Source organism: Podarcis liolepis (assembly GCF_965112155.1).
Source record: "Podarcis liolepis genome assembly, chromosome: W".
Lineage (NCBI taxonomy): Eukaryota > Metazoa > Chordata > Lepidosauria > Squamata > Lacertidae > Podarcis > Podarcis liolepis.
Window position 1 is genome coordinate 15,221,892 of NC_139568.1, and position 16,128 is coordinate 15,238,019.

At 46.5% G+C, this 16,128-nt stretch overlaps 1 protein-coding gene and 1 long non-coding RNA gene across 2 annotated transcripts in view; both read right to left on the bottom strand.

Moving 5' to 3' along the window:
* LOC310697712 overlaps nt 1-16,128 on the bottom strand; it is a 1,172,922-nt gene that overhangs the window by 252,626 nt on the left and 904,168 nt on the right. The gene's annotated exons all lie outside the window — the stretch shown is intronic.
* LOC310697820 (androgen receptor-like) overlaps nt 1-16,128 on the bottom strand; it is a gene marked incomplete at its 3' end in the record, with an annotated part of 181,007 nt that overhangs the window by 88,053 nt on the left and 76,826 nt on the right. The window contains exon 2 of the mRNA XM_083484448.1: nt 660-811. Coding sequence (XP_083340574.1) covers nt 660-811 — 152 coding nt within the window. The remainder of the gene's footprint in view (nt 1-659; nt 812-16,128) is intronic.

Sequence of the window (16,128 nt, forward strand, 5' to 3'; positions counted from 1 at the left end):
CAGGAATCCCTGGCAGATGGCCACCCAGGCTCTGTTTCAAAACCCCAAATGAAGGAGAGTCCACCACCTTCTGAGGGAATCTGTTTCACTGATGAACAGCTCTTACTGTAAGAAAGCTCTTCCTAATGTTTAGTTGAAATCTCCTTTCTTGGAATTTGAATGCATTTGTTCAGGTCTTTCTGGATCAAGAAAAAACAAGCTTGATCCATCTCACCTGTGATAGCCCTTCAGATGGCTCTCATGTCAGCTCTCCACCTTCTCTTCTCCAGGATAAACATTCCTAACTCCCTTGACTGTTCCTCTTTGGGCTTGGTTTCCAGGTCCTTGATCATACTGATCACCCTCCTCTGCACACATCCTAGCTTGCCAATATACTGCACTTCTTAAACTGTGCTGATGATAACTGAATTCAGGACTCCCAGCAGGGTCTGACTAAGGCAGAATAGGGTGGGACCATTATTTCCCTTGATTTCTGCTGATGCAGCAGAGAATAGCATTAGCTTTTTTGCTGCTTCATCACACCATTGGCTCATGTTGTTGTTCTGCTTTCAAGCCAGGGGTACACCATTCTATATTTGTGCATTGGGAATGAAATCTACAGTCATCTTCTGATTTGCATTCAATCACACACACCACAAACACACAAAAAGATGATTTACCTTCAGCTGCCCTCTTGAAAAAGACTTTGCAGCTCCCGCAGGTGAGTGCTCCATAATGGCACCCAGAAGCTTTGTCCCCACAGATCAAGCATGTCTTCTGTGGTGGGAAGTAATAGTCAATGGGCAGAACATGGTCTCTTGCAGACTGCAACCTTTGGAAGCAAAAGAGAGAGAAGGGCAAAGCATCAGATGTTGGCAAATGCATAAGAACTACTGGATATTAAAGAATATTCCAAAAAATGTTTATTAGCGTGAACCTGAAAAAGAAATATCTTAAGACAATATTCTACTGGTACTTAACTCCATGTAGAATTAGTAACACTTTTGGCCAAAACATACATTGTTGGAGGTGTAACAGAATTAAGGCAGGGGGTGGAATAGATGAGTCTAGGGATTTATTTATTTTTAAAATAATGCCTTTCTGGACAGAAGTACTGAATTTTATGTACAGGCTATGATCTCCCAAGAAACCCTAAAATAGCTCTCCTTTCGATACTTCATTCTGAAGTCATTGATACCGATTACTGTACTGCTAACAACAGGAAACAGTGCATTGCACAAAAAATGGGGAAATAAAGGACCCTGCCCCAATAAATGATTGGTTAAGAAAACCTCTGCAAAATGTCTTAATGAGAAAGCTTACATATGAGAGAAACACAGTACTTAATAATCAAGAAAATAAATGTATTGAGAGGTTGACCTTATTTTTACCTTTGTGGAATAGCAGCGTAAATGACAATATTTTTCATATTGATCACTCTCCTCTGCACACATTCCAGCTTGTCAATATCCTCCTTAAACTTTGGCACTCAGAACTGGACACAGGACTCCAGGTGGGGCCTGACCAAAGCAGAATAAAAGTGATACTATGACTTCCCTTGATCTGGACACTTGACTTCTGTTGATGCAGCCTTAAATTGCATCAGCTTTTATTCCTGCTGCGTCGCCCGATTGGCTCACATTAAGCTTCTGGACCCTCAGTTTATCATTTCCTTTTTGGTATTTATTAACTTTTGGAATGGACTAATACAGTGGTTCTCAAAGTGGGTGGTACTACCCAGAGGGGCAGTGGTGTCAGCAGAGGGATGCTGGAAGTGTCCAGAGTGGCTGGGGCAACCCAGTCAGATGGGTGGCATATAAATAATAAAATTATTATTATTATTATTAACCATCAGACTATACACTTCCGGGTCAACCGCGAACATGAAAGCAGCTTCACCAAGACAAGGAAGATTTGAATGGAGTAAAAAGGGGAGTAGCGAAGGCAATGCAGCCCCCTGTAACTCCCAGATTGCAAGGGATGATGAAGATAACCCATGCACTGTGAGGTTTGGAGCTTACAGGGTTAACAGCTCTGTGTGTGTCCTGCATCTGGGGAGGAGCTTTTCCCTACATTTGGAGAAAGCTGAGTTCTTTGTTTGTGAGTTACTTTTTCTGCCAAGAGGCAGAGACACCATGCCTGCCATCTTGGATGGTCTGTTTGTTATTTTATCATTCTGAAGGAAAGCATTGCTTCTGCACATAACTGTGGCATGATGGGAAGTCTTGCTTCTAAGCTTTGTTTTGCTCACGCTGCACAAACCGTGCTGATGCTAAGACATTCCATCATCACCCTGGTACGTCCTGTTCACCTTGAGTTCACACCATATCAATCTGTACTTACCCCTCCTTGTACATTCCTTTTTCGTACCACTCTGGTACGGGCAGTCCGAAACCATGACTGTGTAAACTCCGCGTTCCTTTTCCCAACTTTTAACCTGTCCATGATTAATGTCTTATATGCAATAATTAATGTCTTATATGCAACCCTTGCTTTGTACTTATGTTAACCAATCAGCAACAAGCACACGTGGCAAACGCAGTAATATTCAATAAAAGGGAGTCTCCGAGGCTTGCTCGAGAGACGCCTCCCATATGACACCTACCTACTCGTCTGTTGTTCATTTCAACCCAACATCATTCTGATGTAAATAAAGCTGTTAGAGGAACAACAGTGTGTGGACTCTCTCTCTTCTGCAAGCTCACTCACACAAGAAGCATGCGCTGTGCCGCTCTGCTGCAAGTCCAGGAATTCTGTTGCTGTGGAAACGTACCGAACCCGAACATGCATGTTGTACTCTGCTGCTCCCTGCCTCTGACAGAGTCAGAGGATCCCATTTTAGACAGGTCCAAGTGGCACAGTGCAGGCAGACATCACAGCTGGCTCCATATTGAGAAGCCTCGGACAGCAGAAACATAAGCAGCTGACCTCCTATTCTTGTTGTTTAGTTGTTTAGTCGTGTCCGACTCTTCGTGACGCCATGGACCAGAGCACGCCAGGCACTCCTGTCTTCCACCGCCTCCCGCAGTTTGGTCAGGCTCATGTTTGTAGCTTCGAGAACACTGTCCAACCATCTTGTCCTCTGTTGTCCCCTTCTCCTTGTGCCCTCAATCTTTCCCAACATCAGGGTCTTTTCCAGGGAGTCTTCTCTTCTCATGAGGTGGCCAAAGTATTGGAGCCTCAACTTCACGATCTGTCCTTCCAGTGAGCACTCAGGGCTGATTTCCTTAAGAATGGATAGGTTTGATCTTCTTGCAGTCCATGGGACTCTCAAGAGTCTCCTCCAGCACCATAATTCAAAAGCATCAATTCTTCGGCGATCAGCCTTCCTTATGGTCCAGCTCTCACTTCCATACATCACTACTGGGAAAACCATGGCTTTAACTATACGGACCTTTGTTGGCAAGGTGATGTCTCTGCTTTTTAAGATGCTGTCTAGGTTTCTCATTGCTTTTCTCCCAAGAAACAGGCATCTTTTAATTTCGTGACTGCTGTCACCATCTGCAGTGATCATGGAGCCCAAGAAAGTAAAATCTCTCACTGCCTCCATTTCTTCCCCTTCTATTTGCCAGGAGGTGATGGGACCAGTGGCCATGATCTTCGTTTTTTTGATGTTGAGCTTCAGACCATATTTTGCGCTCTCCTCTTTCACCCTCATTAAAAGGTTCTTTAATTCCTCCTCACTTTCTGCCATCAAGGTTGTGTCATCTGCATATCTGAGGTTGTTGATATTTCTTCCGGCGATCTTAATTCCAGCTTGGGATTCATCTAGTCCAGCCTTTCGCATGATGAATTCTGCATATAAGTTAAATAAGCAGGGAGGCAATATACAGCCTTGCCGTACTCCTTTCCCAATTTTGAACCAATCAGTTGTTCCATATCTAGTTCTAACTGTAGCTTCTTGTCCCACATAGAGATTTCTCAGGAGATAGATGAGGTGATCAGGCACTCCCATTTCTTTAAGAACTTGCCATAGTTTGCTGTGGTCGACACAGTCAAAGGCTTTTGCATAGTCCATGAAGCAGAAGTAGATGTCTTTCTGGAACTCTCTAGCTTTCTCCATAATCCAGCGCATGTTTGCACTTTGGTCTCTGGTTCCTCTGCCCCTTCGAAATCCAGCTTGCACTTCTGGGAGTTCTTGGTCCACATAATGCTTAAGCCTGCCTTGTAGAATTTTAAGCTTAACCTTGCTAGCATGTGAAATGAGTGCAATTGTGCGGTAGTTGGAGCATTCTTTGGCACTGCCCTTCTTTGGGATTGGGATGTAGACTGATCTTCTCCAATCCTCTGGCCACTGCTGAGTTTTCAAAATTTGCTGGCATATTGAGTGTAGCACCTTGACAGCATCATCGTTTAAAATTTTAAATAGTTCAGCTGGAATATCATCACTTCCACTGGCCTTGTTATTAGCAGTGCTTTCTAGGGCCCATTTGACTTCACTCTCCAGGATGTCTGGCTCAAGGTCAGCAGCCACACTACCTGGGGTGTACGAGACATCCATTTCTTTCTGGTATAATTCCTCTGTGTATTCTTGCCACCTCTTCTTGATGTCTTCTGCTTCTGTTAGGTCCTTTCCACTTTTGTCTTTTATTATGGTAATCTTTGTACAAAATGTTCCTTTCATATCTCCAATTTTCTTGAACAGATCTCTGGTTTTTCCCATTCTATTGTTTTCCTCTATTTCTTTGCATTGCTCGTTTAAGAAGGCCTTCTTGTCTCTCCTTGCTATTTTTTGGAAATCTGCATTCAATTTCCTGTATCTTTCACTATCTCCCTCGCATTTTGCTTGCCTTCTCCCCCCTCCCCCCCTATTTGTAAGGCCTCGTTGGACAGCCACTTTGCTTTGTTGCATTTCCTTTTCATTGGGATGGTTTTAGTTGCTGCCTCCTGTATAATGTTATGAGCCTCCACCCATAGTTCTTCAGGCACTCTGTCCACCAAATCTAAATCCTTAAACCTGTTCCTCACTTCTACTGTGTATTCATAAGGGATTTGACTTAGATTGTATCTTACCGGCCCAGTGGTTTTTCCTACTTTCTTCAGTTTAAGCTTGAATTTTGCTATAAGAAGCTGATGATCTGAGCCACAGAAAAAAGGGAGCAAGTGCATAAAGAGCAGCTGGCAGACCAGATGCCCATGCTGGAAATGAGACAGAAGGAATCCTTTTTGAGATTTTGTGGAGTTGTGGAACAAGGATGAAAATATTAAAGAGAGACTGCCTATTATGCGGCCAAGAGCAGCAAGAGGGGCCGAACATGGAGTCCAGCACTCTTCCGTTGCGCAGCTTGCAAACTGTTCGTGCCGATCCAAAAGCCCTTCTGCCTCTCCTTGGCCGGTAGCAGAGCGATCACAGCGGTTAGAAAGCAATTGCAGCATGTGGGTAATAATTCAGAACAGACACAAGGCTTTCCTTATCTTCTTAGCCTTTAATCATGTAGAATAACAGCATAAATCAGACCTGGCGAAACCTCGCCCATTCTCCCTCTCGCATAGCGACAGACTGAAACACTCAGAGTCAAACCACTCCCGTGTTTGTGACCACGCCTCAGGAAAAAGACATCACCCAGAACTCTTTAACCCTGTGAGTTCTGAAACCTTTAACACCCCCTCTCGTCTTGCATCCTGAGGGAAACTGAGAACCCCTATTTACAGACCTCTTTGAGTTCAACTCACCTCCCATTGCCTTTTGCCTCCCACTGGCATTTGCCCCAGGCAATTGTTGAATCCTTTCCACACTCCCAGAATCACACTGTGCGAAACCAACCCACGCACTGGTGACCTGAAACCTCTCAGGTGGAATCCCCTTTGTGATGCGAGTTGACCACCTGAGCACAACCTCGGGCGCTCCTCCTGACCCACTGGGGTCAGCAAGTGTGTCTCCAGAAAGCTCAGAAGACTCCCCCTCTGACTTGCTGCGTCTTCGGGCCTTCTGCACTTGGCTAACAGGAGATGAAGGCTCGCTCTTGGGTTCCCTCTTAACCTGTGGAGAAAGCCCCCCCCCCCCGTGCTTGACCCTCATCAGCAACCTGGTCTTCAGCAACAGGCTCCGCCTCTGTTTCTCCTTCCTCCCCCTCAGAATCGGACAAACATTCTGAGAGAATATCAGGACCATCCCTAGGCCGTGACCAACCACCCTGCTCATAGAACTCAGCATGCTTGCTGACCAGCAGCTTGGTCTGATCACCCTCTGGGTATGCAAACTTCCACCCATTTGTTGCAGGATCATACCCACAGAAGATCATTTCCTGGTACCTTGGACCACCCTCCTTCCGTTGCGCTGTTGGTATTGGCACTGAAGCCCTGGAACCAAACGAACGGAAGAAATGCACCTGTGGCTTTTTCTTGTGCAACAGAAAAAACGGTGTGTCACCTACAGCATGATTGTAGGACCTGTTAAAAACAAAGCTGGCAAATTTCCACGCTTCACTCCAAAAGCTCTGAGGCAGCCCAGAGTCACACAGTAAAACCCTGACAGCTTCAGCCAGTGTTTCCTACTTTCTTCAGTTTAAGCTTGAATTTTGCTATAAGAAGCTGATGATCTGAGCCACAGAAAAAAGGGACCAAGTGCATAAAGAGCAGCTGGCAGACCAGATGCCCATGCTGGAAATGAGACAGAAGGAATCCTTTTTGAGATTCTGTGGAGTTGTGGAACAAGGATGAAAATATTAAAGAGAGACTGCCTATAGGATTAGTGGAACTCTTGAGGAAGAAAAAAGAAGAGATGCTGGAGGCTATTGACAGAGCTTTTGAGTTAGATCTGCATTTGCCAGAATGAAGAAGCTACCAGGGGATTGCCTGGTGGAATTTTCCTCAAGAGGAATCAGAGACAAAATTCTCAAAAGACAATGTGGTAAGAATTCACCTCTACACCACCTCCGTTTGTTACTTGGGTTAGGGACAACCTTTTCAATAAACCACAGAACAAAGGAAACAATTTCAAGTCCAGCATCCAGATTAAGGGACCCAGCATTTTTATTTATTTTATCTATTGCAATAGGACAGCCCTCAACCCAACGTGCCAGTTGAGAAGGTCTGCCCCAAGGCACTTCGGTACTAAAGCTTATGTGGTAGTTCAAACACAGCAAAAAAAGAGCCATAAAACATCTCCACATACGTCAGGAAAAGTTACAGGTCATAGAAAACATGTATGGTGTCTTCCTGCTCTCTATTTCTCCGGCTATCACCTTGGTGTAGGGCTGGGCGATATCTGGTTTTCAATAGCATGATATATCATCAGCTAAACATCACGATATCTCAATATATCACCGGTCCTGAAAGACCTACATTGGCTCCCAGTACATTTCTGGGCACAATTCAAAGTGTTGGTGCTGACCTTTAAAGCCCTAAACGGCTTTGGTCCAGTATACCTGAAGGAGCGTCTCCACCCCCATCGTTCTGCCCAGACACTGAGGTCCAGTGCCGAGGGCCTTCTGGCGGTTCCCTCACTGCGAGAAGCCAAGTTACAGGGAAGTAGGCAGAGGGCCTTCTCGGTAGTGGCACCCGCCCTGTGGAACGCCCTCCCACCAGATGTCAAAGAGAAAAGTAACTACCAAACTTTTAGAAGACATCTGAAGGCAGCCCTGTTCAGGGAAGTTTTTAACGTGTGACATTTTAATGTATTTTTAATCTTTGTTGGAAGCCGCCCAGAGTGGCTGGGGAAACCCAGCCAGATGGACGGGGCACAAATTATTTATTTATTTATTTTATTGTTATTATATATGTGAGAAGCGAAGTTACAGGGAACCAGGTAGAGGGCCTTCTCGATAGCAGCGCCTGCCCTATGGAATGCCCTCCCTTCAGATGTCAAGGAAATAAACAACTATCTGACTTTTAGAAGGCATCTGAAGGCAGCCCTGTTTAAGGAATCTTTTAATATTTGACAAATTATTGTATTTTAGTATTTTACTGGAAACCATCCAGAGTGGCTGGGGAAACCCAGCCAGATGGGTGGGGTATAAATAAAAAATTAATAATAATAATAATAATAATAATAATAATAATAATAATAATAATAATATATCCTCGGCGGTGCAGGGCCCTACTGGGCTTCCCTGCAACAATGAAGGGCCCTGCTGTGCCTCCCCACAAAAGCAGAAGGCTTCACCAGGCATCCCTGCGGGAGGAGCGCCTCACCACGCCTATCCGCGATGGAGGGCCTAGCCAGGAACTCTCGTGGAGGAGAAGGCCCCCACCGTGCCTCCCCACAGTGGTGGAGGGCCTCACCGCACCTCTCTGCAACAGCTAATGCCCTTGCCGCGCCTATCCACTACGGCAAAGGGCCTCATTGGTTCTCCCCACGGCAGAGGAGGTCCTTGCCGTGCAGCCCCGTGACGGAGTAGGGCCACACCACGACTATCCCTGGCAGCAGAGGGCCTGGCCACGCCTTTCTACAGTGACGGAGGGTGCGCTTCCCTGGGGCGGCAGAGAGCTTTACCGCACCTCCCCACGATGGTAGAGGGCCTTGCTGCGCCTCCCCATGGCAGTTGAGGGATTTAAAATGTAAAGTAGTAGATTTCATAAAACATATTAAATAAACTTCCATATAATATATTTAACATATTTTCAACTAATTTAAGAATAGTTCAAGTCATTTACTAGTCAAGTTGCATCTGCTTCCCCACTCAGAGGTCTAAGTACAATCTGTTACTGGTTTCAGAACTCACAGGGTTAAAGAGTTCTGTGGTGACGTCTCTTCCCTGAGGCGTGGTTAGAAACTTCTACGGGAGTGGCTTGACTCTGAGAGTTTGAGTCTGGTTTCGCTTTCGCGGAGAGAGGATGCAAGATGGGTGAGCTTTCACCAGGTTTGGAGTTATGCTGTTAAACTTCATGATTAAAGGCAAGAGAAGATAAAGAAAGCCTTTGTGTGTGTCTGGATTTATTACCCACATTCTGCAATTGCTTCGACCGCTGTGTTTATCTCTGCTACCGGCAAGAGGGAGAGGCAGGAAGGATCTTTGGATCAGCACGGACAGGCTGCAGAGCTGCACAGGGAAGTGTGCTGGACTCCATGTTTGTCTTTCTTGGAACTCATGGCAACTCTGAACTCTCCGTTGCCATAGGTTATGGATGCTTGCCAACGCTTTGAAGCATTGCAGGAACGTCCCACATGTGGGGGAGCCAGCAGGAAAGTTGCTGGGGCCAGCCGGAGCTGTCTTTGAGGCTGGAAGGAGCTGGCTGGGAGGAGAGCCGATCTGCCGGAGGCCGGAGGAAGCTGATGCTGTCGTGAGTAAGCTTACCCCGGGGGAGGAGGAGATGGCTCAGTCCCAGGAACATGGCTTTGAGCTTAAGCTGCCATGTGAGAAGTTAACAATCCAAACGTGGCTGGAGTGGAGTTATTTAGCAGAGTTGTCCCTAGTTGGAGCCAATCTCTGGGAATTGGTCACACCGATGTCTACGTCAGCTGGGGCAGTTACAAGCCAACGTGAAGCTGAGGAGCGTGTGATGGCGTTTTTGGCTGAGAACGTGAGTGCTGATCTGAGGCCTGTAGTTCTGGATGCAAGGAAACCTGCGGTCGCTTGGCTAGCTCTACAGGAAGTGTGAAACGCTGGGGGCGGAAGCAAGGGCCGGGAGATGGCTGCATCAGAACAGGGGAGGCAAGAGAGCACTGATCACCTTCGTGGAAGCCAGTGCACAGCTGGGAAAGGCTGTGGGACCCCTGAGGGGGGTCAAGGGACTATCACTACTGCAACGTGTCTGCGTGAGGAGCTTGGAGAGAGGCAAGCTGCTGGGGGCCCTTTACCTACCACTGGGGGTGCAGGAAAGCGTCCTGGGAGCCCTGTAAGCAGTGGGGGGGCGGTGAGCAGTAAAAGCTCAGAAAAGCCTCTTTTTCCAAAGGCTGCCAAGAGTTGTTTGCGTCGAAAGTCGAAGCCTGGGAAACAGAACAGAGCTGGAGACTACAAGGTTAGCCATCTGCTGCAGAGGGAGATAAGGCCTGCAGAGTTGTCTGGGAGCTCTGAGATAAGTCCAGTCTTCAGAGCAACGCAGGATGTTGCGGTTTCGGACGCTGCCAAGGACAGAGGCAGCGGGACGTTTGTTGGCATGGCAACGCTACAGAACAATTCCAGCAGGGACACAGCTGTGAAGTTTATAATCGACAGTGGAGCCAGTCACCACCTGATTGGAGAGACTCCTGCTGGGGGGGCTGCGGGACTGCAGGGCTGTTTTGGATGGGAAAATTGTGCAGTTTGCAAACGGTTCCCAAAAGCAGGTTTCTGAAATAGTTGACGTGTATATTCCTTTTTTGCAGGCACAGCTGGAGGTCTACGTTATGCCGGGACTGAATTGTTGTCTGTTATCTGTACCAGCTCTTGTAGAAGAAGGGTACAAAATTTGTTTTGAAAATAACACCTGTTCTATTTCCAGAGGGGGAAAGCTGCTTGTCGACGTGCAGAGGGAGAACAATTTCTTTGTTCTGGAGTCACCTCTGGAGGGTGGTGGGAATGCTGGAAAAGCACAGGCGCAGTGTGCTAAGGTTCCCAGTCATGTGCAAAAGTTGCACAGGTGCACAAAAGGGTGTAAAATCACACAATGTGGGAGGAGGTCCCAAGGGTGCAGGGCATGCAAAGGTGCAAAGGTGCTTGGTTTTCCCGGGTTTGGGAGGGTAGCCAAAGAGCCCTTTGAGCTTGTTCACACAGATCTGTCAGGACCCATGAGGTCTGAGAGTCTGGGTGGGGCCAGGTATGTGCTGTCGCTGACAGGTGACCACAGCCAGGTTGGCTGGTGTTTCTCTCTCAAATCACAGAGGGAGGCAGCGCAACTGATCCAGGATTGGGTTGCGGAGGTGGAACGAAGGTTCTCCACCAAGGTGCAAGAGTTCAGGAGCGACCGTGGGTCACAGTTTACTGGGTCTGCTCTGAAGGAGTTCTTCAAGGAAAAGGGAATACGTCACTAGGTGACGGGTGCAAAGTCTCCTCAAGGGGAGGAGAGGGAGGCAGAGGCTGATCCCGGTGATGGGGACCAGGTCCAGGATCAGGGTTCAGAACCCGGTGATGGGGACCAGGTCCAGGGTCAGGGGTCAGAGCAGGTTTGGGCATCTCCAAGGGTTGTGAAAGGAATGTCCAGGTGTGAGGCTTCATCTCCGGTAAGCGTAATGGAGAAAGCTCACGGACGGGTTGTCAAGTCAGAGGGGGAAAAGTCTGACGGAGGAGACACAACTGCTGGCCCAGGTGGGTCAGAGGGGTTTCAGGTCACGGGTGCGTGGGAAAGTGTCGCACAGTGTGATTCTGGGAATGTTGAAGGGGTTCAACAATTGCCTGGGATAAATGCCAGTGGGAGGCAAAAGGCAATGGGAGGTGAGTTGAACTCAAAGAGGTCTGTAAATAGGGGTTCACAGTTTCCCTCAGGGTTCGAGACGAGAGGGGGTGTTACTGGTTTCAGAACTCACAGGGTTAAAGAGTTCTGTGGTGACGTCTCTTCCCTGAGGCGTGGTTAGAAACTTCTACGGGAGTGGCTTGACTCTGAGAGTTTGAGTCTGGTTTCGCTTTCGCGGAGAGAGGATGCAAGATGGGTGAGCTTTCACCAGGTTTGGAGTTATGCTGTTAAACTTCATGATTAAAGGCAAGAGAAGATAAAGAAAGCCTTTGTGTGTGTCTGGATTTATTACCCACATTCTGCAATTGCTTCGACCGCTGTGTTTATCTCTGCTACCGGCAAGAGGGAGAGGCAGGAAGGATCTTTGGATCAGCACGGACAGGCTGCAGAGCTGCACAGGGAAGTGTGCTGGACTCCATGTTTGTCTTTCTTGGAACTCATGGCAACTCTGAACTCTCCGTTGCCATACAATCTATGCATGCATAAACCCCACTGAGTTCAACTAAACTTACTTCTACTTTCCTGGGAGTAAGCCCCATTGAATTCAGTAGGGCTTGCTTGTGAGTAGACACATGTTTGCTTGTACCCTCCCTATCATTCTTTTTTTAATTTTATTTTTATTTCATTTTAATACACCACATACAAAAAAGAAATATGAAAATAAACAAATATCCATCATCTCCTAGCAACTAAGAAAAAGAAAGAAAAATAAAACACTCACCCTCCCCATCATTATCACACAGTACCCAACCTCCCATTTCAGCAGAAGGCAGCCAGTTAAATCTTCTCCCATTTCCCCCTGACACAGAACCCACTCCCCCCCCAAAAAACTCACCCCACCAATCTCTCCCTTTTTATCAAAGGGGAGGGCAAGCAAGCAAAGACTTAATCTCATTTAAAGAAATAAATAAATAACCTTCCTTTTTAATATGGAGGAAAGCTATTTAGAAAGAAAATAAAAATAAAAGCACTTGCTCCCTTTTTTTCAATCCAATCCAATCAATCCTTTATTAGGCACAGCAAACCACACATTATAAAGCAAACACCGTATACAGATTGTGGAAAATACGAATTCGGCATAACAATTTGCATAAATAATACAGTATAACACTACCACATCACCAACCAATCAAGAACCACTAAATCTCTCTATAATGGCCCAGCCTTTCCTCATGGACAGCACTCAAAAATTTAGCCACTATTAGAGTAATTTGATCATTCCTGTCCAAGTGCAGGTCCTGAACCGTTGGCGGCATAGAACCGAGCCTGTTAAATTGTAAGGCCTCTAACAATTGTCTTCTGGGATAAATGCCAAACTCACAAGAAAAGAAAATATGCTCCAACGTATCAGGTTCCTGCCTACCACATTTGCAGAGACACTCTGCTTCTGGGAGAACTAAATATCTTCCTCTTACTATCATCGAGAGAAACATATTAAATCTGGCTGACATAAACAGCCTGCACAGTTCATAATTCTTCAGATTTGTCATGTATCCCTTTTGAAAATCTCTACACAAAGGGAGATTTAAATACAGAGGAGAGCAAGTGCTGTGCTTTGCAACCTCGAGAGTGGAGAGAACACTTTATCCTGTAAAATTCTTCCTGATAATTTCCCAAGTATCGTTGGGGTCAGAATTTTCAAAGTCAACTAGATGAAGCCCTATTGAGTTCAATTTTCTCCTACAAATTAATGATAAATTGTAAATTGTATTATCACTTAAGAGGTCGTAAAGGAGAGAGTTAGGAGTTAGGGCTCTATAATGCAGGAAGATCCAATATTTCAAGGTTCTCAGCCATACTCTTACTGATAAAGGAAGTATTCCCAACTCACAACATATTGATTCATATTTAACAGAATTTGCAAGTCCTAATAATGACCTCAGAAGGGATGCATGAAATTTATCCAACCTCTTGAGGTCACCTGAAATCCACACTGGGGTGCCATATAAAAGTTGGGCACAAAGTTTCATATCAGTCACTTGCAATACAGCTGGAATATATCTATTTCCTACAAGGGGGGGGGGGGAGATTTAATATGGTGAGCTGTCACTTTAGCCTTAGCTATTGCAGCACAGATATGTGTGTTCCAATTCATGTTATTTTTAAATACAATTCCCAGATAATTGATATGCTTAACTTCTTGTATTAGATGTCCATTGATTATCCAAGTTTTTGGGTTCCCTCTCTTTGTAAATTGCATTTTTTTTGTCTTATCATAGTTAATTTTGAGGTTATAAAGTAATAAAAAACTGGGATATTATTTAAACAAGGAATATGAGCGGTTACATTTTGAAGAAATAATGAAAGGTTAGATAAAAAGAGATTAAATAGGGTAGGGGCCAAGATACAGCCTTGCCTAACTCCTTGGTTATTCAGAATTGGGCCTACAAGTCTACCATCTTTTGAAACTTTAACATATATTTGGTTATTGGAGTGTAAACTTTGAATCAATGTAAGCAGGTATGGGTCAATACCGAGGTGTTCTAATTTGGTCCACAATTTATTACAATCGACCGAATCAAAGGCACTTTTTAAATCTACAAATGCAACCAAAAGTCTTCGTTTGTTTCTCAAGACATATTTGTCCACAAGATGACTTAACACTAGACACTGGTCAAGAGTTGAAGAACCTGCCTTGAAACTAGCTTGTTCCTTACCAGGTAGACCTTTTGTAAGCATCCATTCTTCCAGTTTAATAAGCAGGAATTTGGCATAGATTTTACTTATGCATGGTAACAAACTAATAGGCTTGTAATTCTCTTGGCAGTTCCTATCACCTTTTTTAAAAATCAGCACCACTGTTGAGTTATTCCACGATTTAAGTACAAGGCCTAAGTGATTAATAGAGTTAAAGAGCGGGACAAGATTGATGGCCCACCATTCCACATTTAATCTCAGCAGATCTACTGAGATGCCGTCCACACCAGGGGATTTTCCTTGCTTAAACGAAATAATTATCTTTTTCATCTCCTCAACAGTAATTTGAAATTGTGTGGTTATTGCTGAAGAAGGTTTAAAATTTTCCATCTTAAAAACTTGGGAATCATAAAAAACAGCGGTAAAATGTGTAATCCAAGCTTCATCACTTATATTAGGAAAATCAGTGGTAGCTTTTATTGAAAGGAGTGACCAAAAGGTTTTAGTATCTTTAATTTCTAATGCAGGAACAATTTTGGACCATTTGGCTTGTGAAAACACAAGTTTTTTTCCCAGGAGCATTGTCAGGGGTTCAGGAGCAGAGACGCAGAGAAGGGAGGAGACAGAGAGCGAGGGGGAGGAATACGAAGGAAGGATGAGTGGGGATGACGACCCGAGATCACCGAGCCTGTCTAGCGAGTCCGAGGATTCCCAGAAGGGAGCGCCAGCAGCCAGGGCAAGGGGGGAGAGCAGGGGGACACCCCAGGAAGAAGGGTCCAGAGAGGGATCAGAGAGCAGCAGTTGGAGATCGGGACCCACGTGCCCAGCCGGGAGCAGCGGGGAGAAAGGGGACCAGATATCGGGTTCCGGAGACTTTCAGAAGGAGGGAGGGCATGAGTCAGGAGTAGTCACGCCCACCTCGGGGAGCGATGAAACTATCAAGAGGAAAGTGGAGAGTTGGGCGCGCGCGCCAAGTTCAAATGTAGCGGAAGCTGGCGCAGTCAGCAGCCCAGAGAGTGAGCCGGGTCCCAAAGCCCGCCGCAAGGAGGCGGAAGGGTCAGGGGGGTCCGCGTCAGAAGAGAGTAGGAAGGGAGAGACCCAGGGGGGCAGAGGGACCCAGAGATGGAAGGAAAGGCGCAGGAGGTGGAGCAAGGCTAGGGTATTAAGCTGGTGCGCTAGTGGCGGAGACTCAGACGGGTCTTCGTCGTTCTGACCTAGAAGAAGTAGGGCTGCACATTGCAGTTTGGAAATGGAACCTGTAATCCAATAAAGACTCTTTGAAACTGAACGCTGGCTGACTTGGTCCTATGTGAGCTGGGACTGGGTGGCAGCCCTGACAGTAAGACCCGTCTCTTAAGCTTCTGACACCTGATACCTCGCAGCGGAGACAGCAGCAGCTGGAGGAGGGGATCGGTGTTTGGGAGCAAGCTCACGACAGTTGGCAAAGATGACGGAAGCAGAGAAAGTTTCAGCGCTGCAACAGGCAGTTACCCAATTGAATGCGGAGGTACTGGCATCCAAGAAAAGGGAGGAGGATGCGGCAGCCGCCTACCGGGATCTCCACGCCAGGTTTGAAGCATGGGTTAAGCACGGGCAGCCAGGACCCAGACCGGAGGGGGTCGGGTTGGCACGGAGAGCAGGAGGGCTTGTGGCTCACTTCGATGGGAATTTACAACAGTACCCCAATTTTCCAGCAGATGTAATGTGCGCACTGCAACTGCTGGCAAAAGACTTTAGAGATGAGGAAGAGAAAGTGGGGTTTATACTATCCCATTTGCATGGGGATGCTAAAGCGTGGCTACGCAATTTGTGGAGGGATAAAGATCCGGCGCTTCAGAGTGCAGATGCCTTTATCAAAGCGATGGATGCGTGTTTTTTGTCTACCATTGATGTGGATCTTGCCCGACGGGAGATTCATGGACTGAAACAAGGGAGGGCGAGCGTACGGCAGTACCACGCCCGCTTTTTTGCGCTTGTCAGTGCCTTGGAATGGGACCGGGATTCGCCCCCAGTCAGGGACCTGTTCTGGGAGGGTCTAAGCCCTGCTGTGAAGGATGAAATTGCGAGGGGGGAGAGGCCCCGAAGCACGCAAGAAGTGGTCCAAAGGGCGCTGACTGTGGGGGTGAGGCTGGAAGAACGTCCATGGTGCAGAGATGAAGGACGTGGAGGGCGCGAAGCAGCGAGAAGTTTCTCTTTCGTTCC